The sequence below is a fragment of the Athalia rosae genome, chromosome 5 (assembly GCF_917208135.1).
Source record: "Athalia rosae chromosome 5, iyAthRosa1.1, whole genome shotgun sequence".
Taxonomy (NCBI): Eukaryota; Metazoa; Arthropoda; class Insecta; order Hymenoptera; family Athaliidae; genus Athalia; species Athalia rosae.
In genome coordinates, this window is record NC_064030.1 from 11,928,907 (window position 1) to 11,955,489 (window position 26,583).

General features: G+C 39.3%; 2 protein-coding genes and 1 non-coding gene across 3 annotated transcripts; 2 read left to right on the forward strand and 1 right to left on the reverse strand.

The window, feature by feature from the left end:
• The first annotated feature begins 614 nt into the window (after positions 1-614).
• On the forward strand, positions 615-4,605 carry LOC125501163 (uridine 5'-monophosphate synthase-like). Its single transcript, XM_048656343.1, has 2 exons — positions 615-2,590; positions 2,674-4,605. The coding sequence occupies exons 1-2, from the start codon at positions 1,894-1,896 to the stop codon at positions 3,462-3,464; spliced, it is 1,488 nt and encodes a 495-aa protein (XP_048512300.1). The 5' UTR covers positions 615-1,893; the 3' UTR covers positions 3,465-4,605.
• Positions 4,606-7,461: 2,856 nt separating this feature from the next.
• LOC105682956 (uridine 5'-monophosphate synthase-like) lies at positions 7,462-11,195 on the reverse strand. Its single transcript, XM_048656350.1, has 2 exons — positions 9,477-11,195; positions 7,462-9,393 (listed from the first exon to the last, which is right to left on the reverse strand). The coding sequence occupies exons 1-2, from the start codon at positions 10,171-10,173 to the stop codon at positions 8,603-8,605; spliced, it is 1,488 nt and encodes a 495-aa protein (XP_048512307.1). The 5' UTR covers positions 10,174-11,195; the 3' UTR covers positions 7,462-8,602.
• A 1,593-nt stretch (positions 11,196-12,788) lies between these two features.
• Positions 12,789-12,907, forward strand: LOC112694833. Its single transcript, XR_003150201.1, has one exon. It is a non-coding gene; the product is annotated as a 5S ribosomal RNA (ribosomal RNA).
• The last annotated feature ends 13,676 nt before the right edge of the window (positions 12,908-26,583 follow it).

A 26,583-nucleotide genomic window follows, 5' to 3' on the forward strand; every position in this document is an offset into this window, starting at 1 on the left:
GTTAGATTAGTTCCACTTGTCTGAATTGAAATAATCATGACTTCGGCCGTAGGTGTTAGACACTACGCGATATGATTTAGATTGGCGCAAAATATCCCTAGTGGAATTCACTTACGATGGATGTGGGTCGAGCGAGCGAGCAAAACTACACGTTTTTGGCGCTATTTTCATCCCTCTGTACAAACTATGAATAATGGTCCTACAGTTCTGGGAGTCAAAACTTTTTCTCAGGAAATTTCCTCTTCTTTTTGAATCTTTTCGAAAATTTCGAAAGTTCCAATCAGTTTTTGAGGTATTTGCAAAAAACTAAACACCCGTTCTTTTATGAACTCAATTGTTTATTACTTTTGTAATTTTCGTAAGCGATTCTTGATTTTTTTCAATAGACATCTACAAGTTGTTTCGAATCGAATGATATCTCGTTCATATTGATTGAGAGATTGTTGAAAAATGTTGACCCAAAAAAAAAGCAATCGTCGACCAGGCCTGTTGACAATTTCGATTAGTACCAACCTATTTCTCCTCGAGTTCTGTCTAACTACTTCAATTATGACTGAGGTTCGTGTACATGCGTCAAAAGATCTAGATGAGATCGACTCTTCTAGAGTTCTGAAACTTAAAAATATAAAGCTCATAAAAACAATGAAAATTAAAAGATATCCCAATTTTACGAATAACGAAACAAATGCCTACCTGCGATCCACGGACAACTATGTGCAGAGGGTATACATCGCTCAATCGTTCCAACCATCAATATTACGACGCTAGAAACGGTAGAAAAAGTGGCAAGTCTTCGAAAATCTCATTGTATGCGCGAATCGAAACAAGTTCTCAGACTTAGTACAGAAAAGTCGGAACCTGAAAATCTAAACAGCATTTCAAAGGGTGGGCTTCTAGAATTAGAACTTCAAAAAGGCGATCTTGACTAGATCTTTTAATGGATCCACAATGTATCGCCGTACGAGTTTGATTAATCGTATCTCTGGTATCAATTTTTAAAGGTAACCGAATGAACGTTGAAAAGAAGAGAGTGTGGATTTCTTTTTTTACCAGTTTTTCTAGTTGATCCAAGCACATTGTCGCGTGTCGCCAAACCTTTCGGTTCCGTTTTTGTTCAAAACGCCAATAACTGAGTGAAAAAAAATTGTACGGTCGTTTCAAAGGAACCGTTTTGAAGGTCAGAAATTGATTTTCAATCGAAATATCTTACATTTATATGGAAAGGAATCTCACGTTCTGTACGGAACTGTAAACTTAACGAATTGTTGGGTCAATCTCACTTGACTGAATTCAAATAGTCATAAGTTCGGCTGTAGGTGACCAAGACTAATTTTTCAAAAGGCTTATCAAAGAGAAAACTTCGAGCTTAGGAACACTGCTTTACTAAGATCCGAGCGTCCAAAGTTGAGCGTTTTTTCGGTCGAGAAATAAAAGTTTTGCGAAACGTATTTCAACCAAATGCAGGGGGCGTCAATATCTCATCAGGTACATAACTAATAAAAATTCCGGATTGCAAATAACTTTCCAGAAAGGTAGATTGTATGTTATATTTGAAATGAATGCATTATTTCGAATCTTGGAAAATATGACTGCAGCAGTAAGCATTCGGTTCGTGGTATTTTGACCCACGAGCAGCTCTCGGCACCTGCGCGCGAAGAATAGGTTTTCGGGGCAGGTAGGAAAACGAGGTATTTATATTCGATCATCAGCCCCCAAGGACAACAGTTGCCCGATAGCTCTTGATCGAGTTACGTGAATATTGTGACGCCAAGCCCAAGTTCGGTATAAACCAACCGAAAATTCCGTAAGTCTGAACTTGTTGACAAAGCCCTATAACTCTAGCTGTCTCCGCATTCTTCGGTCAACGCTTTGTAGTAGTTCTGTATCATTGAAATGGAAGACCAATTGAAGAATTGTGCCGTCAGACTTTTCGATGTAAACGCGGTGAAGTTCGGTAATTTTGTCACCAAAGCCGGCCTACAGACGCCTGTTTATTTTGACTTGAGAGTCATAGTTTCGCATCCCAGTTTAATGGTAAGTTCATTTCACATGAGAGCTCGTATCTTTCTCGGCTATGGAATTCATCACTGGCAAAAATTTCAGAAAGCTCTATCGAGTTTACTATGGAACTTGTCAGAAAATAGTGGAGGTGCGACTCAATTATGCGGAGTCCCTTATACAGCTCTGCCATTAGCAACTCTGATATCGGTAGAGGCGGATATGCCCATGCTCATAAGACGCAAGGAAGTTAAAAGTTACGGGACCAAGAAATTGATCGAGGGTGAATTCAAGGAGGGGGAAATTTGCGTAATCGTCGAGGACGTCGTGACCACCGGTAGCAGTATCTTAGAAACCGCCAAAGATCTGCTCAACGAAGGATTGAAAGTCCAAGAAGCCATCGTCATTCTCGATCGGGAGCAAGGTGGCAAGAACAATCTAAAAATCAACGGTATACGAATGAGAAGTCTGTATACTCTGTCTAGTTTTATGGGTTACCTTCTAGAAGCTAGAAAAGTTACGTTGCCCGTAGTAGAAAGCGTTTCAAGTTACTTGAAACGAACTCATGTTCCCAGTCTTTCAGGGAACGACGGTAATAGAACCAATCGATAATGTGCAGTCATTTTCACCGATATTGCTGTTCAATTGTCATAATATCGATCATCCATTCCATAGAAAAATCTCTGAATCGGTTGCAGTTGAGGTTTGAGGAACGGGCCAAGCTAACCAAAAATCGCGCAGCTGCAAAATTGCTCGATCTCATGTCCACGAAAGAGACCACTCTCTGTTTAGCGGTGGATCTAATCGACACGGATGCGATTTTGGAACTCGCCAACATGGCTGGACCTCACATAGCCGTGTTGAAAACACACGTCGACGCGATTGAAAATTTTACGAGCGAATTTCCAAAAGCGCTTCGCGAGCTAGCCGAAAAGCACAATTTTCTGATTATGGAAGACAGAAAATTCGCCGACATTGGAAATACCGTGTCTTTGCAATACAGAAATGGAATCTACAAAATAGCAAACTGGGCAGATTTCGTTACTGCCCACACACTTCCAGGCTATGGTATTATTGCTGGTTTGAAAGACGGACTCGAAGGTATTTCCGCGGATCGTGGAATATTTCTGGTCACAGAAATGTCCTGTCAAGGTGCGCTCACATTGGGAGACTACGTCAAAAGTTCGGTCGTTTTGTCAAAGTCGTCAAACTTAGTCGCAGGTCTGGTCTGCCAAGCAAATGTTTTCGCCGACCCAGGTCTCGTACAATTGACACCTGGAGTCCGATTAACCGAGACCACCGACACCTTGGGACAGCGGTACAACACTCCACACTCAGTCGTCCACGCCGGTGCAGATCTCGTTGTTGTAGGCAGAGGGGTGACCGAGGCCAGAGATAAAAGATCGGCGATCGTCGAATACAAATCAAAATTATGGCAAGCCTATGTGGAACGAACGAGCAGTTGAAAGTGCTCGATAATTCCCTAGTCAAATATTCAAATACGGCCCATGGAAGAATTGTAAATTATTGTGTTGTAATTTGGCCGAACTACCGAAGAGATATATTTTTGTACTACGTTTTGACGTTTGTAAATGTGTAAATGAAAGTCGAATATTTTCATTAATTTTTGTATGACGAAATATGGACTGCAAAATTGAGCAGTTTTTGAACAGTTCAAATTTTTTCAATTGGCGCATGTGCAAAGGACAACAGAAGCGAGGCGGCAAAAACGTCGCCGTTGGAGTTACTCCTCTGGAAAATAACAGATCAGTCTGAAACTGCTTGGGAAAACTCATTGAAGCGTGGTGAAGGGGGCTCCGGTCAGCTACAAACGGACAAAATAAGTTTAAATCAGTAATTGATTTATTTCTACGAGGTTGCGAATCATCTGTCGCTGGTACCAACTCGCAGCACACGGACGCCAACCACAATAACACAAAAAACGCGAGCCGAGCATGCAGTACCAAGGCGCGGCCATGTTGACGCTCAACCCGTCCGTTTACCGTGGATGTCAGACCCACGCAGCAGCTAGCCCTGTACGTGTGCGAATTCCGCCTAACGTCTCAATCTTTAATCAACGGTTCGGTGGCGGCACTGGCACAGCCTTAAATGATCTCTCTGGATAGGTTTCAGAGACATCTGTGTTTCACCGAGGAGTGATTTGTAATATGTAGGTGTGTATTCGAGGTATGATTGGGTAACCCCCATCGAATAACGTTGCGGATCTCGACTCAATGATGCGGTAATGGAACTTTTGAACCCATACATGAACAGCGCTAGGTGTTACCGTCACAATTGATAACACCCGAACCACATTGCAGGTGAACCATCAGCATTTCTACCGGTGGTTCAAAAAAACGGACCAAGTTCACATGCACCCGTATCCATCAGATTATGGAATGTGCGATGATCTTACCGATCGACTGCACAACGGATTTGACATGATACCGATGACAATAGGGGTAATAATAATGGCGACAGTTCGGTATGTCTGAATATCGCGTTGATGAGGTTGATGTTGGTGTTCGCGAGAAATGATGTCTATGACTTATCCGGAACCTCATAGCATGTGGAAGCAGATATCTAACTTAGTTCGTTTGTTTTCAGATCAACGCCATGTTAAATATATTTAGATATAATTCTCTAGTTTTAGTATTTTTTATAATTGAGTCTATTGTGTGAATATGTTATATAAGTAAAATATATATTTTAGTTTGACAAATGCGGCAGAATAATTTTATTTTACCACCCCTCATCCGTTGCGAGACGGAACACATCCCCGCACGACTAAGATGTTTAAATATTCCATATTAGAGAAAAAGAGAATCGGCAAGTGAGTTTCTTTACTAAGACGGAAGCTCGAAAGCGGATTACGATTCTGACCACCAAGCTATTGGTTCATAAAATTGTTCTTTTGTGAGTTCAAATAATCAATAACTCAATGAAGGCGGTAACGCTTCATAGGTGAAACTCCCGAAAAAACTACAGAACAACAAACTATTCGAATAATCCATATTTTACAACCTTTTGGGGATTGAAATAAAGGTAAAATAATTGTGAGGTAAAATAATCTGTTGACAATTCTACAAGGGTTTGTCGAAATAGCGTACTTACGATTTCCGCCAATAAATCCACACGCGAGATAATGATAACTTCGAGTCCATCACACCACACTCCGGACACGGATTCAAGTCTAGATCAACCCTCAGATGAAACAGATAGAACGTTCTTTGTGCAAACAAGATGAGACATATACAAAAATATTAATTTGTATTAAATGAAAATTCATGAGAATAATAATGTTCGGAAGCTTTTTTCGAAGATACGAACCATCAGTTAATATTTAGTGATTATGGGTTCGAAAGCACCACATATGAAAAATTTAGAATTTTTTTAATTATCTGCTTCCGTTTATGAGTGATACAGTAAATGTTGTGCTAAAAATGGCCTTTATGAGCGTCCTACGCGCCCCCTAGAAAAATTCAGAAAATCTGCTCCTTGCACAGAGAACTTTCTATCAGCGATATCTTTGATTTTGGGGGTCACCAACAATTTGAAGCTCTTTCGATCCGCCCCAGTCTCCAGTTAGGTCTGCAGTATTTCCGTTCTTTGGTCTGGTATAATAGTCTAATCAACGTGTACCATTTTTGCGACTTCCAGTTCACCATCTCCGGAAATTAGAATTCAAGTGTCAGTCGATTCAGAATGACACCCTCAAACTTCTTGAAAAATTTTAAGTGGCGGAACAACAAATTGCAAAAGTTATTAACAATAAAAAAAAAACGAGGGTTTGGTTTCTTGCAAATATCTCAAAAACTATTGCAGATATCGAAAATCGAAAAGAAGATTCTCAAAGACCGGGAAATTTTCTACGAAAAAGTCCCTCCTCCCGGAACTCCACCGCCATTATCTATAATTTGAAATTCCAGGCGCGCCGACCGATTCGGCAACTTGAACAACAAAAATCAGTTTCACCCATCAAACATCAAACTTAAGGAATGAAAAAAACTTATATACCTTTTAGATACTTGAATGGACAATAATCTGTTGGAAAAAAAAAATTTTCTCTAATTTTTCAATTAGATATCTTTTTGTTGATCTAGTTTTTTTTGCAAGACGCAACCGAACATACCTGTGAACAAATGCATTGTTTACATGATATTCCAAAAAATTTTCTTACTTATCTCTTCATTCATGGAAACAATGATTTTCAAGCGGAGTATCGTTTCTCAAAGAAATTTATGTATTGCTGAAAATCGCATTTGTTGATTAATAATTTTCTTCTTACGTCAAATATTATATGTCGAATATAAGATCGTATGAGTGATTTCATCATGGTCCTGTTTCCATTTTGCATATTATCTCTCATATATGCCCATACTGATTGGAAAGATTATTTCTACCAGATAAGAAAGTTTCGAGCCCACTTGTAAGTACCTCAATTGGGAATCTTTCGAGCTCACTGTCGCAACTCACTCCGAAAACAACGAGACGTAAAGAAGTAGTAAGTCATGATCGTTGATACATGGATACACAAAGGACTGGAATCCTTGAAAGATGTTGTGAGTATTTTAGGGGAAAGAAATCTAGTGTCAGAGCCTGCTTCATTTTGTTTGGGAAGTTTTGCTGATACAACAATTGGAATATTATCTGTTACGTACGTACGTACGTACATGTATAAGCTTGGCGTGATCATAACTGGCGTAGTTAGACACTATGTGATATGATTCAGGTTGGCGCAAAATATTCCTAGGGAAATTGACAGCAGCGCAATAACAGAGGTAGTAACCTGGCGCCGCTCAACCGCATCCAACGTACGTAAAGTCTGCTAGGAACATTTTGCGCCAACCTGAATCATATCACGTAGTTTTCAACTACGCTCGTTATGATCATGCCAAGCTTACATTGAAAAATCATGAGAGTGGTAAGTTAACATGCTTATTTATGCTTGTTTATTATTCATTAATCTTATTCAGAGTGTACCAGCGACCCCCATCGTCGCTTACTTTTCCATGGTCGTATGACGTCGGTGTGACGTAATCGCGTATTACACATCACTTCTCGGTAGAACAACAGATCAATCTGAAACTAGCTTTGATCATGCTTCGTCAATTCGCTTGGTCGAAAAATCCGTTTCTGAATTTGGATCATTCACCTGCCGACTCTTGCCGATCGACCGGTCGCTTTCGATATCTGTGGAATCGCTCATACCATATCGGATTGCGGCTAATTCGATTACAATTAGCGATCTCTGATCTACGCTTGTCTTACCTGCGAATCTTCTTTTTCTCTAATGTGTTCCGTCTCGCAACGGATGAGGGGTGGTAAAATAAAATTATTCTGCCGCATTTGTCAAACTAAAATATATATTTTACTTATATAACATATTCACACAATAGACTCAATTATAAAAAATACTAAAACTAGAGAATTATATCTAAATATATTTAACATGGCGTTGATCTGAAAACAAACGAACTAAGTTAGATATCTGCTTCCACATGCTATGAGGTTCCGGATAAGTCATAGACATCATTTCTCGCGAACACCAACATCAACCTCATCAACGCGATATTCAGACATACCGAACTGTCGCCATTATTATTACCCCTATTGTCATCGGTATCATGTCAAATCCGTTGTGCAGTCGATCGGTAAGATCATCGCACATTCCATAATCTGATGGATACGGGTGCATGTGAACTTGGTCCGTTTTTTTGAACCACCGGTAGAAATGCTGATGGTTCACCTGCAATGTGGTTCGGGTGTTATCAATTGTGACGGTAACACCTAGCGCTGTTCATGTATGGGTTCAAAAGTTCCATTACCGCATCATTGAGTCGAGATCCGCAACGTTATTCGATGGGGGTTACCCAATCATACCTCGAATACACACCTACATATTACAAATCACTCCTCGGTGAAACACAGATGTCTCTGAAACCTATCCAGAGAGATCATTTAAGGCTGTGCCAGTGCCGCCACCGAACCGTTGATTAAAGATTGAGACGTTAGGCGGAATTCGCACACGTACAGGGCTAGCTGCTGCGTGGGTCTGACATCCACGGTAAACGGACGGGTTGAGCGTCAACATGGCCGCGCCTTGGTACTGCATGCTCGGCTCGCGTTTTTTGTGTTATTGTGGTTGGCGTCCGTGTGCTGCGAGTTGGTACCAGCGACAGATGATTCGCAACCTCGTAGAAATAAATCAATTACTGATTTAAACTTATTTTGTCCGTTTGTAGCTGACCGGAGCCCCCTTCACCACGCTTCAATGAGTTTTCCCAAGCAGTTTCAGACTGATCTGTTATTTTCCAGAGGAGTAACTCCAACGGCGACGTTTTTGCCGCCTCGCTTCTGTTGTCCTTTGCACATGCGCCAATTGAAAAAATTTGAACTGTTCAAAAACTGCTCAATTTTGCAGTCCATATTTCGTCATACAAAAATTAATGAAAATATTCGACTTTCATTTACACATTTACAAACGTCAAAACGTAGTACAAAAATATATCTCTTCGGTAGTTCGGCCAAATTACAACACAATAATTTACAATTCTTCCATGGGCCGTATTTGAATATTTGACTAGGGAATTATCGAGCACTTTCAACTGCTCGTTCGTTCCACATAGGCTTGCCATAATTTTGATTTGTATTCGACGATCGCCGATCTTTTATCTCTGGCCTCGGTCACCCCTCTGCCTACAACAACGAGATCTGCACCGGCGTGGACGACTGAGTGTGGAGTGTTGTACCGCTGTCCCAAGGTGTCGGTGGTCTCGGTTAATCGGACTCCAGGTGTCAATTGTACGAGACCTGGGTCGGCGAAAACATTTGCTTGGCAGACCAGACCTGCGACTAAGTTTGACGACTTTGACAAAACGACCGAACTTTTGACGTAGTCTCCCAATGTGAGCGCACCTTGACAGGACATTTCTGTGACCAGAAATATTCCACGATCCGCGGAAATACCTTCGAGTCCGTCTTTCAAACCAGCAATAATACCATAGCCTGGAAGTGTGTGGGCAGTAACGAAATCTGCCCAGTTTGCTATTTTGTAGATTCCATTTCTGTATTGCAAAGACACGGTATTTCCAATGTCGGCGAATTTTCTGTCTTCCATAATCAGAAAATTGTGCTTTTCGGCTAGCTCGCGAAGCGCTTTTGGAAATTCGCTCGTAAAATTTTCAATCGCGTCGACGTGTGTTTTCAACACGGCTATGTGAGGTCCAGCCATGTTGGCGAGTTCCAAAATCGCATCCGTGTCGATTAGATCCACCGCTAAACAGAGAGTGGTCTCTTTCGTGGACATGAGATCGAGCAATTTTGCAGCTGCGCGATTTTTGGTTAGCTTGGCCCGTTCCTCAAACCTCAACTGCAACCGATTCAGAGATTTTTCTATGGAATGGATGATCGATATTATGACAATTGAACAGCAATATCGGTGAAAATGACTGCACATTATCGATTGGTTCTATTACCGTCGTTCCCTGAAAGACTGGGAACATGAGTTCGTTTCAAGTAACTTGAAACGCTTTCTACTACGGGCAACGTAACTTTTCTAGCTTCTAGAAGGTAACCCATAAAACTAGACAGAGTATACAGACTTCTCATTCGTATACCGTTGATTTTTAGATTGTTCTTGCCACCTTGCTCCCGATCGAGAATGACGATGGCTTCTTGGACTTTCAATCCTTCGTTGAGCAGATCTTTGGCGGTTTCTAAGATACTGCTACCGGTGGTCACGACGTCCTCGACGATTACGCAAATTTCCCCCTCCTTGAATTCACCCTCGATCAATTTCTTGGTCCCGTAACTTTTAACTTCCTTGCGTCTTATGAGCATGGGCATATCCGCCTCTACCGATATCAGAGTTGCTAATGGCAGAGCTGTATAAGGGACTCCGCATAATTGAGTCGCACCTCCACTATTTTCTGACAAGTTCCATAGTAAACTCGATAGAGCTTTCTGAAATTTTTGCCAGTGATGAATTCCATAGCCGAGAAAGATACGAGCTCTCATGTGAAATGAACTTACCATTAAACTGGGATGCGAAACTATGACTCTCAAGTCAAAATAAACAGGCGTCTGTAGGCCGGCTTTGGTGACAAAATTACCGAACTTCACCGCGTTTACATCGAAAAGTCTGACGGCACAATTCTTCAATTGGTCTTCCATTTCAATGATACAGAACTACTACAAAGCGTTGACCGAAGAATGCGGAGACAGCTAGAGTTATAGGGCTTTGTCAACAAGTTCAGACTTACGGAATTTTCGGTTGGTTTATACCGAACTTGGGCTTGGCGTCACAATATTCACGTAACTCGATCAAGAGCTATCGGGCAACTGTTGTCCTTGGGGGCTGATGATCGAATATAAATACCTCGTTTTCCTACCTGCCCCGAAAACCTATTCTTCGCGCGCAGGTGCCGAGAGCTGCTCGTGGGTCAAAATACCACGAACCGAATGCTTACTGCTGCAGTCATATTTTCCAAGATTCGAAATAATGCATTCATTTCAAATATAACATACAATCTACCTTTCTGGAAAGTTATTTGCAATCCGGAATTTTTATTAGTTATGTACCTGATGAGATATTGACGCCCCCTGCATTTGGTTGAAATACGTTTCGCAAAACTTTTATTTCTCGACCGAAAAAACGCTCAACTTTGGACGCTCGGATCTTAGTAAAGCAGTGTTCCTAAGCTCGAAGTTTTCTCTTTGATAAGCCTTTTGAAAAATTAGTCTTGGTCACCTACAGCCGAACTTATGACTATTTGAATTCAGTCAAGTGAGATTGACCCAACAATTCGTTAAGTTTACAGTTCCGTACAGAACGTGAGATTCCTTTCCATATAAATGTAAGATATTTCGATTGAAAATCAATTTCTGACCTTCAAAACGGTTCCTTTGAAACGACCGTACAATTTTTTTTCACTCAGTTATTGGCGTTTTGAACAAAAACGGAACCGAAAGGTTTGGCGACACGCGACAATGTGCTTGGATCAACTAGAAAAACTGGTAAAAAAAGAAATCCACACTCTCTTCTTTTCAACGTTCATTCGGTTACCTTTAAAAATTGATACCAGAGATACGATTAATCAAACTCGTACGGCGATACATTGTGGATCCATTAAAAGATCTAGTCAAGATCGCCTTTTTGAAGTTCTAATTCTAGAAGCCCACCCTTTGAAATGCTGTTTAGATTTTCAGGTTCCGACTTTTCTGTACTAAGTCTGAGAACTTGTTTCGATTCGCGCATACAATGAGATTTTCGAAGCTTGCCACTTTTTCTACCGTTTCTAGCGTCGTAATATTGATGGTTGGAACGATTGAGCGATGTATACCCTCTGCACATAGTTGTCCGTGGATCGCAGGTAGGCATTTGTTTCGTTATTCGTAAAATTGGGATATCTTTTAATTTTCATTGTTTTTATGAGCTTTATATTTTTAAGTTTCAGAACTCTAGAAGAGTCGATCTCATCTAGATCTTTTGACGCATGTACACGAACCTCAGTCATAATTGAAGTAGTTAGACAGAACTCGAGGAGAAATAGGTTGGTACTAATCGAAATTGTCAACAGGCCTGGTCGACGATTGCTTTTTTTTTGGGTCAACATTTTTCAACAATCTCTCAATCAATATGAACGAGATATCATTCGATTCGAAACAACTTGTAGATGTCTATTGAAAAAAATCAAGAATCGCTTACGAAAATTACAAAAGTAATAAACAATTGAGTTCATAAAAGAACGGGTGTTTAGTTTTTTGCAAATACCTCAAAAACTGATTGGAACTTTCGAAATTTTCGAAAAGATTCAAAAAGAAGAGGAAATTTCCTGAGAAAAAGTTTTGACTCCCAGAACTGTAGGACCATTATTCATAGTTTGTACAGAGGGATGAAAATAGCGCCAAAAACGTGTAGTTTTGCTCGCTCGCTCGACCCACATCCATCGTAAGTGAATTCCACTAGGGATATTTTGCGCCAATCTAAATCATATCGCGTAGTGTCTAACACCTACGGCCGAAGTCATGATTATTTCAATTCAGACAAGTGGAACTAATCTAACGTTTCGTTGAGTTTGCACTGCCGTCATCTGCCATGTTTCAACAAACGGCAGTAAATCTTATTCGCTGCTCTTTTGATAATTTTGATGCCGAAATATACTTTTAATAATTCTATACATGTCGACTGTTATTGTCGAAATGTAGAAAATAGTCATAATAAGTTGATGGTAAAGATGTGAAAAATTATTGAAAGAACAATATTGGCCATAATGAGGCTAGAAAAAGTGGCATATCTTATCGAATCTAATTGTTTGCCAGAATCAGGATAGGTTGTGAGACTCAGCACAGAGAAGTCGGAGCATGAGAAACTAAACGGTAATTCGTAGGGTGTTTCATGTATCAGAACCCCAGAATCGTTGACCGAAGTGCCAATGTTCGGTCAACCTCAGAATGCTACCTGATTGTTAAATAATATTCTTTATTATATCAAACATACAATCATACAATGTTGAAGCGTGGATTTGCAAGAGGTAACCAAACCAGCTTTAGGTACAAAAAGAGGCGATAAACAAAAATATGACATCTGACGTAATACATTTGAAATACATTCGAATTGAATGACGTAATCTGGAGAGTCGGTAGAGCGCGGTTGGTACTTCGATGAGTGACCGTTCGGGAACACCGCGTGCCGTTGGCATCTCTTTTTTGCAATTTTTTCGAAAATAAGATTCGGAGCCAAAGAGATGAAAACTCGCACTCCGTGGACGCAATCGTCACTATCCTTCGGCAACGGCCATACCATGCTGAATGCACCGGTTCTCGTCCGATCACCGAAGTTAAGCAGCATTGGGCGCGGTTAGTACTTGGATGGGTGACCGCTTGGGAACACCGCGTGCCGTTGGCATCTCTTTTTTGCAATTTTTTCAATTGATTCGAAAGCCAAGAAGATGAAAAACTCGCGCTTTGGCGACGCAGCTGTCACCATCCTCCGGCAACGGCCATACCATGCTGAATGCACCGGTTCTCGTCAGTCTTGCCTGAGCGTTGGTTCAATCAAGTCAGGCAGATACCTTTCAGCGTTGATAACACATCAATCTTTGGAACGTGTGAAGTTACAGAGCTGCAGTGACACAACGCTGCGTGCACGGGCAGTTTTTTTTTTGTGCATGAACTGAAAAAGAAAGTAGATAACCGCTGTGGGGGGTGCCCCCCGACGCAACAAGAGCACCGTCTCGTGTGAATTATGGAATCATCCACCAACGCATCCTTTTCTCTTAAATCTTCGACCAAGAGAAAAATTGCTGATATCTCAAACGAATCAATCGTACCCATCCCAACCGACAAATCTGTGAAAATGCAGCGCGCCGGATCCGCGTTCATAGAGACATCCAAAAGATCTCCCACACAGCACACGTCATCGGCACGGGCTACAAAAAGCGCAACAACGAAATTGCGCGGCAAAAAAGCTAAATTGGCACCGAAACCCAACTTAGTTACGCGCCCAAGAGCCAAAGTTTTCGCATCTGATGTAACACAAATTCCCAATCAATCCAGCGAATCTCCGTTATATCTTTTTCGCAATTTTTTCAATTGATTCGAAAGCCAAGAAGAGGCATAACTCGCGCTCTCTGGACGTAATCGTCACTATCCTTCGGCAACGGTTATACCATGCTGAATGCACGGGTTCATTTGATAATAGTTCTGTTTTCATTTGTCATATTTTTTCGCCATACATGCCCATACTGATTAGAAAGATCATTTTTACCAGATAAGAAAGTACTTCAGTTGGGAATCGTTCGAGCTCACTGTCGCAACTCACTCCGAAAACAACGAGACGTAAAGAAGTAGTAAGTCATGATCGTTGATACATGGATACATAAAGGACTAGAATCCTTGAAAGATGTTGTGAGTATTTTCGGGGAAAGAAATCTAGTGTCAGAGCCTGCTTCATTTTGTTTGGGAAGTTTTGCTGATACAACTATTGGAATATTATCTGTTACGTACGTACGTACGTACATGTGTAAGCTTGGCTTGATCATAACTGGCGTAGTTAGACACTATGCGATATGATTTAGGTCGGCGCAAAATATCCCTAGGGGGATTGACAGCAGCGAAAAGGCAGAGGTGGGGATTATTCTGTCTTTGTCTACACTTGTAAGCACAATCGCAATGGTAAATTTTTCTTGAAAGAGCTGGCCGCAATAAGCATTCAAGCTCATGAAGAATATGAGCAAAGCATATGACGCATTCTGTCGAAGCACCTTGATTCTGGGTGATTCTTTCAAGCGAGTATCAAAATCGCAATACTTGGCTGATGCGACGGTACCATGGAATACCATGAAATGTTGGAGAAACACCATATAAGAATGTGGAGAGAAGTGTAAGAAAAGTTGTCGAAGGCGTGAGTTGCAATTATGTGACAGGATTAGAGAAAAGGCGGTGGGTGGAAAAGATTATCGATGCTGATTTAAAACCCCTGGTGATTGATCTTGAAGAGTTGGGATGTTCGAACTATCGAATATTGCAGTATGAGGCAAAAGTATTTCGCTGGTATAGGGACTGTCATGGCGATGTCCCAGGGGGCATCAGGAGGGTACCATTGTGTATTCGAAAATGTTTACCGACTGGAGAACTGGTATGTAGGGGAGTATGTCGAATATTATAAAATCGCCTTTTATAGTTTGGATGAGGGGATGCGGGTTTCAAAGTTCAGAACTTTGAGGAGATTGCCTTCGTATTCCCCAACTCGTCATCGTCAGCAGATCGTGTCTATACATATAGTTAAACCGTGTTGTCACATCGAAGGTTGCTGAAGGTGATAATGTTCATGTTTTCCAAAAATTATAAAATTTCGGCATTCTAGCGTTGATTCACTCAATTCAAATTATTAGTATTTTGTGAATTCGAACAATATGGACTTCACGGAATTAATAAGCACTAGTCGATTGGAGAACTCGTCACCGACAAAAAAAATGTCGGACCTGGAAGTTGGAGGAAAATATAACATATCTGATTTGAAGTTAGTCAAAACCATGCAAATTTGGGTTAAAAAGGATTCTGGAATTAGTGTCAATTTCAATTTATTATTAACAATCGAAAAATTGAGCAACGTTTTCTTTAAAAAATCATAAGTTCGTCAATAATTATGTTAGAATCAATTTTTTTTCATGGCGTTTACGTTTACGTGTTTACGGATAGTGCTACAAATTCAGGAAAAAAATTAATGATTTCAAAAAAGTTTATTCATCCGTGAGTTTTTGAATGATTTTGAAAACACTGAGCGATAGCAACGAAAAAATAAAAAAAAAAGCTGACATATACTTTGAACTATACTACAGGCTGTGAATTCATTTCAAAAATGCGTTTGGTTTGGTTTTCGAGTGAAAAATTATCAAAGTTGGCGGCGCGCGTCAATTCGAACTCGTCGTCGCCTGGCGCGTATAACCACTGAAATAGAGATATATTTCAGTGCGTATAACTGGCGCGCTTTCAACTACCGACGGTCGCTACTTGGTGAACGCTCAGCGGCGGCATTTGCAAGTCATTTTTACGATGATTGCCATTTGAAAATCTGAAAAAAATATCATAGCTTTCCCATGAGCGATAGAATCACGTTCCAAGAATGTGCTCTTCCTCGTTTTCGAAATATTGCAAATAATAGTATGTCTCATGCATGACTTACGGGTACGACAAGGATTGCTACGTTTACGTACACGAACCTCATTCACAACTGAAGTAGTTAGACACTACGCGATTTGATTTAGGTTGGCGCAAAATATCCCTTGTGGAATTTACAGCAGCGCCGCGGCAGAAGTCGGGGGATCCGGCGTCGCTTGACTCGCATCGACCGGCCACGATCTGTCATGATCCACGGCATGTTAACCTCACAAAACTGACATAGTCATTTAACTATGATTTAACGATAAACGATAGAAGTGTATACCGAACATATTAGAATTATCCCTAATGCGTCTCGTTCATTGTCCTTTTCTTACAACAATCATTTCGAATGTATCAATGGCAAGTGTTTACTCTGTCATCGACGGAGATCATCCTATCCTATTTAATTCACCATATCATTTCTCTGACAAAAATTACAACATCAGTCGTGTTTTCTACTATATTATCGACAGATAATGTTAATACGTTCGGTAAACACTTCTGACGCGACTCGTTTATCGTTGAATCATCGTTAAATGGCTATGTCAGAGTAGTATGGTTAACACACCGTGGACCATGACAGATCGTGGCCGGTCGATGCGAGTCAAGCGGCGCCGGATCCCCCGACCTCTGCCGTGGCGCTACTGTGAATTCCACTAGGGATATTTTGCATCAACCTAAATAAAATCTAACTACTTCAGTTATGAATGAGGTTCGTGTACCTGTACTCATGTACGTAGCAATTTAATCCATCATACATCTAATTTGGATTAATAAGTTCATTCTGCAAATTGTGGATTTGTTAATCCTATTCTTCTAATTACTCAAACAATACGAACAAGTGTTTCTGAATTTCGAAGAAGATAACTCAAACATACCAAACCAATTCGCTGAAATTAGGTACGTTACATTGCACTTGCATTGTTTATATCCTATCGGTGGAATTTGACCAATCACACGGCTTATTATGTTATTCAAACACTATTTGTAACGAATATAAACCCCAAACAATTCAAAATTTTTAACATTCAGTCGACTGCGAGTGTATCGACAAGTCCGATCATGAATCATCTTATTCTTTACACCCGTATTCTATATTTCACAACAATGACTGGATCTATAAAACAATGCTGTAATCCTTTTTAAAAAAGTCCACTTTTCAATGATTAATTCTGTTTCGTTAAACATTTCTCTCTTGGTAAGAGGGGTTCGGGATCCTTATTATAGCGAGATGTTTGAAAATTATTCTACATATCGTAGAAAATTACATATTGATTATTGGCGATATCTAGATTCAGGGTTCATGGAGCTGAAGACCTAAGCTATGGAGAAACTGAGCGTTCTGGTGTGTCACACGAGTCAGAGATAACATTTGTAATAACCACCCGATTCTTTCGTTTCAAATACAATCCGAATTATCCCGGAGATTTTACGTGCAATCGTATAGTTAAAGTTTCTCTACGAAAATTAACCAAGTCACCAACGTCTTGATCAACTATTCTCAATTGTATATTATATATGTTAACTGTACGGTGTTCGGTATGCAAATGATGCTGGTTGGCACTTAAACAATCTTATATCCAGATGTAACAGTTAGGGTACACGATGCTCGTGCCCCCGCAGTTATATTGCACTCGACTCGTACAGCATTGATTTTTGGTATGCGCTCTGGTAATTCAGATTTACGAGTGATATTACTCGCGAGAAGATTCCGTTTGAAACCGAGAAAACGACCAATGGAATCTTCCGGTTCGAAGTTCACAATTTAATTACAGGTGAGTTCGCTATGCAGTTCATTGTTAACGGCTTCCAAGCTCATGCCAATATCTGGGGGTACTGTCTTCTTCGAACAACTTGCAATATCTTCAATTTCAAAACTAACGGCGGGTAATATAATAACTGAATCATGCACCTCTACAACATCCGAACTCCTCCCCGATCGTCGTCTTATGGGAAACTTATTTCAACCCACATCCACGTTGGGAATTGAATCGAGTGACATTAGCTCAGCGAGTCCGAGCACATAGTCTTCTGTTGGTGATAACTCTATAGGTGGAAAATATTGAGCCTCCAGCAAACAGGATTCCCACGACATCATCAGGGTCGAGGAATCACACATGAATGATGTCATATCTTTGTGTTCCACCCCTTTATATATGATTACTGATAGATTTGAGGCACACGTAAGCACAAATTACAGTGTTATATTCTCGATATCACTCATGATTGTACTTTATGCTACCAACACCGAGATACTTTACTAGTTCTTCAGGAAGTTGTTGTAACGGTATTAACCATTTCAAACATAATTCAAAATCGCCGCTAAGTAAAGCACCTGAGCAGCACACTCGATGGTCAGCGCAATTGCCCGAAATGCGCAAAGGAACCAAAGGACACGATACTCCGGGGAAGACAATTGACGACAACGGACGTAACTGGGAGTTTCCTTATCATTAATCATATCTAATTCAACACGTGTTTCCAAAAACTACATCCAGTGCGATCCGTTAAATATAACAAAAATAAAACACATTAATCTACGTATCAGTCTTCAAAAAATGTCACTTTCAACAAATCTAACAATATCTTTCAACGTTATAAGTATGTAGAACAATTTCGAGAGTAAACTCGCCAAATTATATCATCGCACTTCACCACCTGAAACATCGACACCTCAGCATAAATCTCGGATCCCTTGGGATGTCTGAAATGGAGAAAAAGTATCACTAATCACTGACGAAGAGGAGATCCAGGGAACTCAATTCTCAATTACAGACCATTAAAGGATATTATTATTTTCTTACCATCCATGTATGGTATTCACCTTTGTAACCTGAGGAAATCAAGTACAATAATAAAGATAAGTGAGAACGAATAATCAAGTTAACAAGATAAAATTAACCAGATTAGCATAATTACGTTAGAAAAAAACAAAACAAAACAAAAAACCAAGAGCAATTTTATTAAAACTATTTATTCATACAAATTTTCGTTTATGTCTATATACAATTATAATGTTACTTACCTGTTTTATATGTGAATGAATGAAGCATGAATGATTAGCGTAGGACATATTAAAAAGGGCTGTTAAAATATTTCAAAATATACACATCATAATGTTTGTCATGTTATAATTATCATTGTTATTATTGTTCATGAACCCTCACAATAATAATCTATGAAAAAAAAACTCAAATTTTGTTACATTGTAAATCACCGAAACTATCGAAGTGAATTACATCGTTGCCATCTTTCTTGTAAGCGACCATACAGTGCATTCCTCGACCATTTTTATCGTCAAGATTAAAAATTTCTGATTCGCACTTTCTAGGTCCACAGCTGGGTAAGTCATTTCGCATGAAAACGCCGAGAAAATATGGAATTTTTATACTTGAGTAAATCGGCATCTGCAAGAGCTCGGTGTCGTAGCTTTATTAGTTTCTCGCACGTTTCAAATACAATCCCATACCTTTTTTGTATGGTTTTAAGTATAAACCTTTTATACCTATAGCACTGAAGGTTGACAATAAAGGAATAAGAGATAGCAAAATGAATTCTTATAATCCTATATTTACGAATAAGTAAATATAAAAATATTTTTGTACAAGGTTATAGACCGAACCGGACAACGGCAATTTTCACCGTGACCGAGGTAAATCATACCAATCCGCCTACGTACAAACTTACCGACTACCCGAATAAACCCATCGAGGGCGGATTTTACGAGGAGGAGCTCAGCAAACTTACAATAAACACCCCGATGGTTATCTTGTGGAGAAGGTGTTGCGTAGGCGTGGAGATCAGGTATGCGTGAAATGGTTGGGATTTGATAGTTCACACAATAGTTGGATACATAAATTAGAGATGTAGAGTGAGGAAAAATATATTTTTAAAAAAACATTTTCGTTACAAAACAACTGATTTGTTTATTTATCTATAGTTATAACACAAAATAAAAATTTTGAAAACATTTTAAAAGAATTTGGAAACATTTTGTGAAAAATTAAGTCATGAACACCGAAGAATGTGTTTTCTATATCCTAGCAGAGGGAAGTCCCAGTCTCGAATGCAATGTTGCATGTTCTAAATTTTTACAAAATGTTTCAAATGTTACATCAGTCACCACTGTCACCAACGTTACGTCGGTAAAATGTTCATCGGCGTTATTATTTAGGTTCGTTTCTCGTTTTATGCAACTAAATGCAACTGCAGGAAAAGGATTCAAAGCGATAAAGGTGATTGAGAGTTCATTGATGAATATGATATGAAATATGTTTGTCAAGCTCGGGGAGGCTTACAGGCGTAATCAGATGTGGTTAAGTCTCGAAGAGTAATTAATATTATTGACCAGGCTCGGGAGGCTTACAGGTGTGTTGAAGAATAATTGTAGAATAACCGATCCAGGATTTCGGTGTTTGACTAAGGAATTATATCCTCGAAAACCGTACTGTTTGGTTCTAAGTTCGGAAGTAATTTCGATATAAAGATTAGTAATAAGGTAAACTCAGTTTATTGAAAGAGGGGGTAGGTGGAGTGGGAGTGCACGTGTAGCTGACAGGGTGCAAATCGGGAAGTCATTGCCCTGCATGTCATGCTGATGCAAGGTCGAGCAATGACCGATGACAGTTGAAATAGTGAGGCAGGAAAAAGGATATCGGGTTGCATCCAGTAGAATTGGTGGTAATAATTGATATGTATTGGGAATTGGTAAGAATGGTTGGGCGAGACGTTTGGACCGAGGTCCGGACGTAACACCAAATTTCTAAAATAAAATATAAAAAAAAAAATATTTCTATAATTTATTTATTCCTACATTTATTCTTCCCTGATAACCCCACAGTAATGGGTTTTACCGGGTATCAGATGACGTTTATCATCCTGCCAACTCAGTACTAATTTATTCTGTATGCTATTACTCACTCTGAGTTCTCTACTTCTTATCATACATTGTGGCTCAAATAGATTCTTGTACTCATTGAGACATCTTTTATAATCATCGAACGTGATGCTTTTTAATGCAGAACCCCTCACACCTTTTGCACGCAACCCTATGAACTCTGTCATGAATCCTCCCACTATTCTGATCCTCCATTATACCTAAATTTTTTTTATTTTTCAATGGGATACCATACACATTGTGGGCGGATAGTCTGAAGTATTATACATTTTGTCCACATCACGTTTGATCATATCATAAATATTTGACACGTTAGCGTTTTAGGTCAAGCTATCGGTATCCGTATACATACAATTTAGAAATGTTTTTCAATGTAATTATTAGGGTGTTTCAAACAAAAAAAAACATTTTTTTTTCTTGATGGTGTCGAAAAGTTGAAAGTAAATTTAAAAACAACAATTTTGACCCCCATTAGAGCCCTTAATATTGATGTTAAGATTTGCCTCAATCCATTTGTAATTTTTCCATTTGAATAACACGAGAAAATTTTTGTTTCATTTTTGAATTTTAATTTCTTCGGAATGGCTTGTTTCCGCAACATCCCAGTGAAAGGTTTTATAGGACATTTCACGCTCTACAAAAAACGTCTGAAGGTCGAAGTTGATTTGATCAACCGTATAAAAGATATCTGCGATCAAAAGTAACCTCAATCAAAATTTTTAAATATTTTCCAATAAAATTGCGAAAAAAAATAATACGTTATGTTTCGATACCATGATGAGAAAAAAAAATTATTTTTTTTTGAAACACCCTAGTAATCATAGTGAAAGTTGTAAAGAATAATTTTCGATAAGTCCACAATAACAGCACCAATGTAGATGGGCTTATTGAAATATACATTGGTGCGATTCCACTCGATAATCACCATATCGTTGTCAAATTTCATGCGGCTGTAAAAATTTGGTTTTGCGATCAGAGCTCTCCTGCCACCCCATTTGGTTACTACTTTTACATTTTTATGTATTCGCACATTCTTCAGTGTCTTTCCGAATACCGCATTATTCATTTGTTTATAAAAGTTTTTTTTTTCAATTTACACTAAGCACAACAATTAGCGGGCCACCCTGTTTTTGCTCCGAAAAACGTCCGATTTCGGAAACTCATAACCGCTCGAAAAATTGAGGTAGAGAAATGTAAAGAAAAGTATTTTGAAGCGTGAAGCTTCACCTTTCAGATGCTACAAGTCGATTTGAATTGCGTTCTTGCGTTCAATAGTTGTACTCTCCTGATTCAATTCATGACGAAAACGTCAAGTGAACTTTTGACTTTGAGAAGGTGCACCGAGTGTCTCAGTCGGTAGATTTCAATTTTTTTTATGTCATTTCGAAGGTTGAAGTGTTCCCTTGAAAACACGTCCTTAAAATTTTTCGTACGATTTTTTTTGCATGAGTTATGCGACTCTAAAGCAGTTATTGTCCATAAATCTTTGATCGAATACCCTGACCGACACAGTTATCGTATCGAAGTTTTTCAAAAACGAATTTGCAGCTCAAAACTTTGACTTTACGAAACTCTATCGCAGTATTTCCTTATCTGAATTTTCGAAGCTCTGTCACCTTCCGTATGCACCCCTGCGCATCTCCGTGTGAAAGCTTGAAGTTTGACCCCTTGTAGGTCGCGTAAAAATAGCGGGATGGGTGGCCCGTGATACCAAGTTCAAGCTTGAACTGTCCCCTATAAAATGCGCACTTTCGTTTTTTTTTATCTTCTTTTTCCATCGCGTTATTCAACTCAGAACGCAAACAGAAGATTCAACCATTACCTCCGGCATTAGCATTACCCAAGGTGTACCGTGTAGAGGTTGCTCGGTAGGATTTACACCTCGTACCTTACCTCGTGTGTGAGTATGCATGCATTTTGTGCGTACTAGAGATCAGGACCCCATAGTTCGTCAATTCTACGGTATTTTTCAACTCCAAACCTTCTCTGGTACGTGTATATGCGATAAGAAGGAAGAGTTTGATAGTAATTACATGTCGTGTTCAAGTAATCTAAGAGAGAGCGCTGGTGCATGCTATTGGGACGTAACAACGTTGTGGTTATGTTAGATAATTCATTAGAATATTTTTTATGCGCGACTCGACGTTGGTAGATATTTCGCAGAGCTATGGTTCTCGAAAGTTGTTTATATTCGGTCTTAAAATGCATTCAAGTTCCGCGTGAACAACAAACGGTACAACTCCTTTATTTTGATTATTCGAAATTTCCAAGTTTTTGTTTTTTGGAAAATCCATCCTGACATTATTTGACCGCATACAATACTGCTTATCATTTTCATTGTACCATAATGGCACAAACATCTATCCCACAAGAATTGTCGACAATTGTGATTCGATAGTTGTTTACCAAGCAAACGGGAAAGATTTTATAATCCAAGCGAAGTGAAATCTCGGTTAAAAATTATCCAACTCATCATCATCATCATCATCATCATCATCATCATCATCATCATCATCATCATCATCATCATCATCATCATCATCATCATCATCATCATCATCATCATGCATTTCGCTATTACTCATCATCATTAATAAGTGAATCGTGTTAACACTCACATGCATTAAATTCTTGCTTAGACAAAGCGGCACGATGACGCTTTCTTTCAACTTTGCACAATCTGAAAATGTTTAGAATTTAATTCCATTCACAGTAACCCTTGAATCAATAATTCAACTCTGAAATACACCGCTGATAGCTCTGCATCCTGTTCACGTGGGTGTTTGCGGGGTGAAGAGCGGCAGTCACAGACCATAGAAAGCATCAATCATCGTTGTTCCGTACGTTGCAACGGCCTTCTTTTGTTGAATATGTGGAGAGACCACCGGGAAGAGGTTCTTAGCGGATAATGCAGATCACTAAATTAATTATCTCAGAGTCCATCCCGAACCACGTTGTTCAAAATCCTCAACCATAACGAGCAGAGGATCCTGTATATTGTCCCCGAGACAATTTTTCAGCCGGTCGGTTGATGCCAAGATCGTTACGTTTCGCGTATTGAAATGCTCTATTTCTATATTAACCACATCATTCTTGTCATTTTTAAATTCACATGAAAGTTATACCTTCACTTTGATATTTCCACCGTTGACTAGCATATTTTTCAAACGATCTATTGTCACTGTTCCAGCATCCGCCGAACACCTACCCAAGTCCTTGTGTCGAAGATTCGTAACGACATCGGTACGGATTCGACATTCGAAAACACTTTTCGTTCCATCCCATGGAACAGGATCGCGAAAATTGTCCGCAGTGCTGTTGCTCTTGCTGCTGCTTCTGATATACTCCCTACAATGTTCATATGTTTTTGACGTTGTTGTTGTTGGAACGTCCCATCCCATGATCGAAGTAATGAAATTATATGTTGGATTTCTTGTTTTTTAACAAAAGCAAAATTCAGGTAGGTAAAATATTACCCAGAGACTCAATATTCTGAAGTCCAATATCACGCCAGCGTGCGATGATATTCACAGCTGTCTCCTTGGAATTTAGCGTAAATAACAAGTTCTACGCGTTTTCAATGGACTTAGCGAGATCCATATAAGAGATATATCTGTCCATAATTTCCCAACGTTCGTTTTTTCACTTCGGCGAGTGCTATGATTGCTCGAGAATAGAGAACGATCGCTCGTGAGATGCGCATACAACCATATGAACAAAATCGAAGGTTGGACTATGGTTTTCCCTCAACGGTACGAACCCGCCCCGTTTTCAGGTCAATCTTTTTAGTCACTGGATACTCCTCTACGTGAGGGTGGATCGCCTAAACTTTCACACCCCTACCCGTCGAGGATCACTCATACCCCATTGGTCGTTGTCATTCGAGTTCTGGTTAGAATTTTCTTCAATATCAACCGTAGTTTCTTTTGCGAAAAGAATGGATAAATCTTCCCACCAAAACCAAAACGAATCCTGCTGATGGTGGGGCTTTCACCCTTAAATAGGGTAAGTATTGTAGTCCGGGAGCCAGCGACATTTTATTTCACACATTTGATAAAGAATAATTTCATTATTGTCGTGTCATATTAACGCATCCTTGACATTGTTACGTCCCACGGGACTCCTAAATTCAAAATTTTTAATATCCCCTAGATTTTAACTAAACAAAGGTCCCAGAGATGACCATTTGAACCTGAGATCTTGCAGATGTGGAATCTGGAGAGTCGGTCGTAAAACCCTAGAATAGTCTAAACAAATCCCTGGTCCGCACGCACATTTTCAGGCCAAGACCCTTTTCTTCATATTGTAAACCACTCCGAGTTCGAAATATTCCATTAGCTTCATATATTGCTTCAATTATTAAGAACCAATTTTTAACATTTACTAATGAACAATTTTAAACCGTCTCCGCGTTAAATAAACATTATCAGACACACATTACACTTGTTAAATTGAAAGAATTCAGTCAAATTTCAATCTTATAATATAAAATCCGTACAAAACATGATAGAACCTTCGTTCAAAAACAGAAATCAATGATTCAAATTCACTAAGAATTTTCCATTCCGGAGTTGGTAAAAATCCAGTTTTTTCATTAAATAATAGTAAACTTACAAAAACCGAACAATTTCTCGAAGATAGTCATAAAACTCAAGTGTTTGTACCCCAGAAAACTACCCCAGCATAACCAGGCCCAAATGGGAGAAAAACTCAACCAATGGGATATTTTACACATTTTGAACAAAACAGATAAACACATACGATTGGAAGAACCCCCAAAAGAAAATTCTAACCAATTGTAGAGATTTACAAAACACCGCCCTCAAAATCTTGGTATAAAAACTGGAACTCAACTAAAAAATCTCAGTTACAAGACTCGCAACAAAAATCACAGTTCCAGACAGATATACAGTTACAGTTCCAGTCTCACAATCAGTTACATAGTTGCAGTCACAAGAAACAGTTCCGGACAAAAACTCACTCACTTAACTCATCCACCAAAAACTTAACTTCAGTCCAGTTTTCTAAAAAGTTGAATCGGAAGTCCACCAGTGCAGTTCGCACCATCTTCTCCAATTCAAAATCAATTCGAGCAAGGTGTTATTCTCATACATTCTCCACTCTTTCCAAAATTCTTACTTCCCCAATTCATTCCACTCCCGATTCTAACTTGAGTTTTTTTTTTGATCAACTGTTAGTTAGTATTTTTATATTATAAATTTTGTATTTTATATTTTATTCTGGAAATATAACCACGTATTCATTCAAAATTCACCCTTGTTTCCAATAATTAATTCTTCAATTTTACCAATTTCAAATTTATTCAAAAGGAAAAGTCTGTGTCAAAACGAACTCGCTTTAACCGGCTGATGTTCGTTTTCCTCTAGATTTTCCTTATGAATCAGGCGGCTATTGAGAAACTCGCTTAACCCGGCTGTAGTTATCTCAAGAACCAAGTGATTCTTACGAGTAAATTCGATTTTTATATAAAATTCCATGAGAAGGAAAGCTGGACGCAGGGTCCAGTTACGTCGGCTTCAGAACCAACTTACACAATCTATTGCAGTTCCCCAAAACGAAATTCCTCAGTTTATTTTGGATAGTTATTTTAATACGGAAAACTTACCTTCAACCTCTGATACCCCCGAAATCCCCAACCCTTCTACCTCTGCATCAGCCAATAATTCTTATCCCCGACAAATTCCAGTAGAGTTTAAACCTAATTTTCCCGATTACAAGCAAATCAATAAATCAGATCCGAGGAGACAAGCATATAAAACCAAATCCCTCTTCGAGTAAAACATCATCCTCAAATTTCCCGTGTTATTATTAACCACCGCTATTTCCAACTTTGCACTGGTCTCGAGTCCCAGGTGAAAAGTGGACCCAAAAAATCGAGACACACACTCTCCTGTTCACGTAAGATCCATCCCAAACAAAACTAAACCGATCGGACGTAACAACATAGAATCAACTCTTGCCGGAGCACCAGCGGGACAATGCTTATTAGCAGCTTATCAATG

Excerpts from the sequence above, each read along its gene's own strand:
- LOC105682956 (XM_048656350.1), bottom strand. The coding sequence starts at position 10,173 with ATGGAAGACCAATTGAAGAATTGTGCCGTCAGACTTTTCGATGTAAAC. Across the intron at positions 9,394-9,476 it reads CAGTCTTTCAGGGAACGACG|AAAAATCTCTGAATCGGTTG; the intron begins GTAATAGAACCA and ends TCCATTCCATAG.
- LOC125501163 (XM_048656343.1), top strand. The coding sequence starts at position 1,894 with ATGGAAGACCAATTGAAGAATTGTGCCGTCAGACTTTTCGATGTAAAC. Across the intron at positions 2,591-2,673 it reads CAGTCTTTCAGGGAACGACG|AAAAATCTCTGAATCGGTTG; the intron begins GTAATAGAACCA and ends TCCATTCCATAG.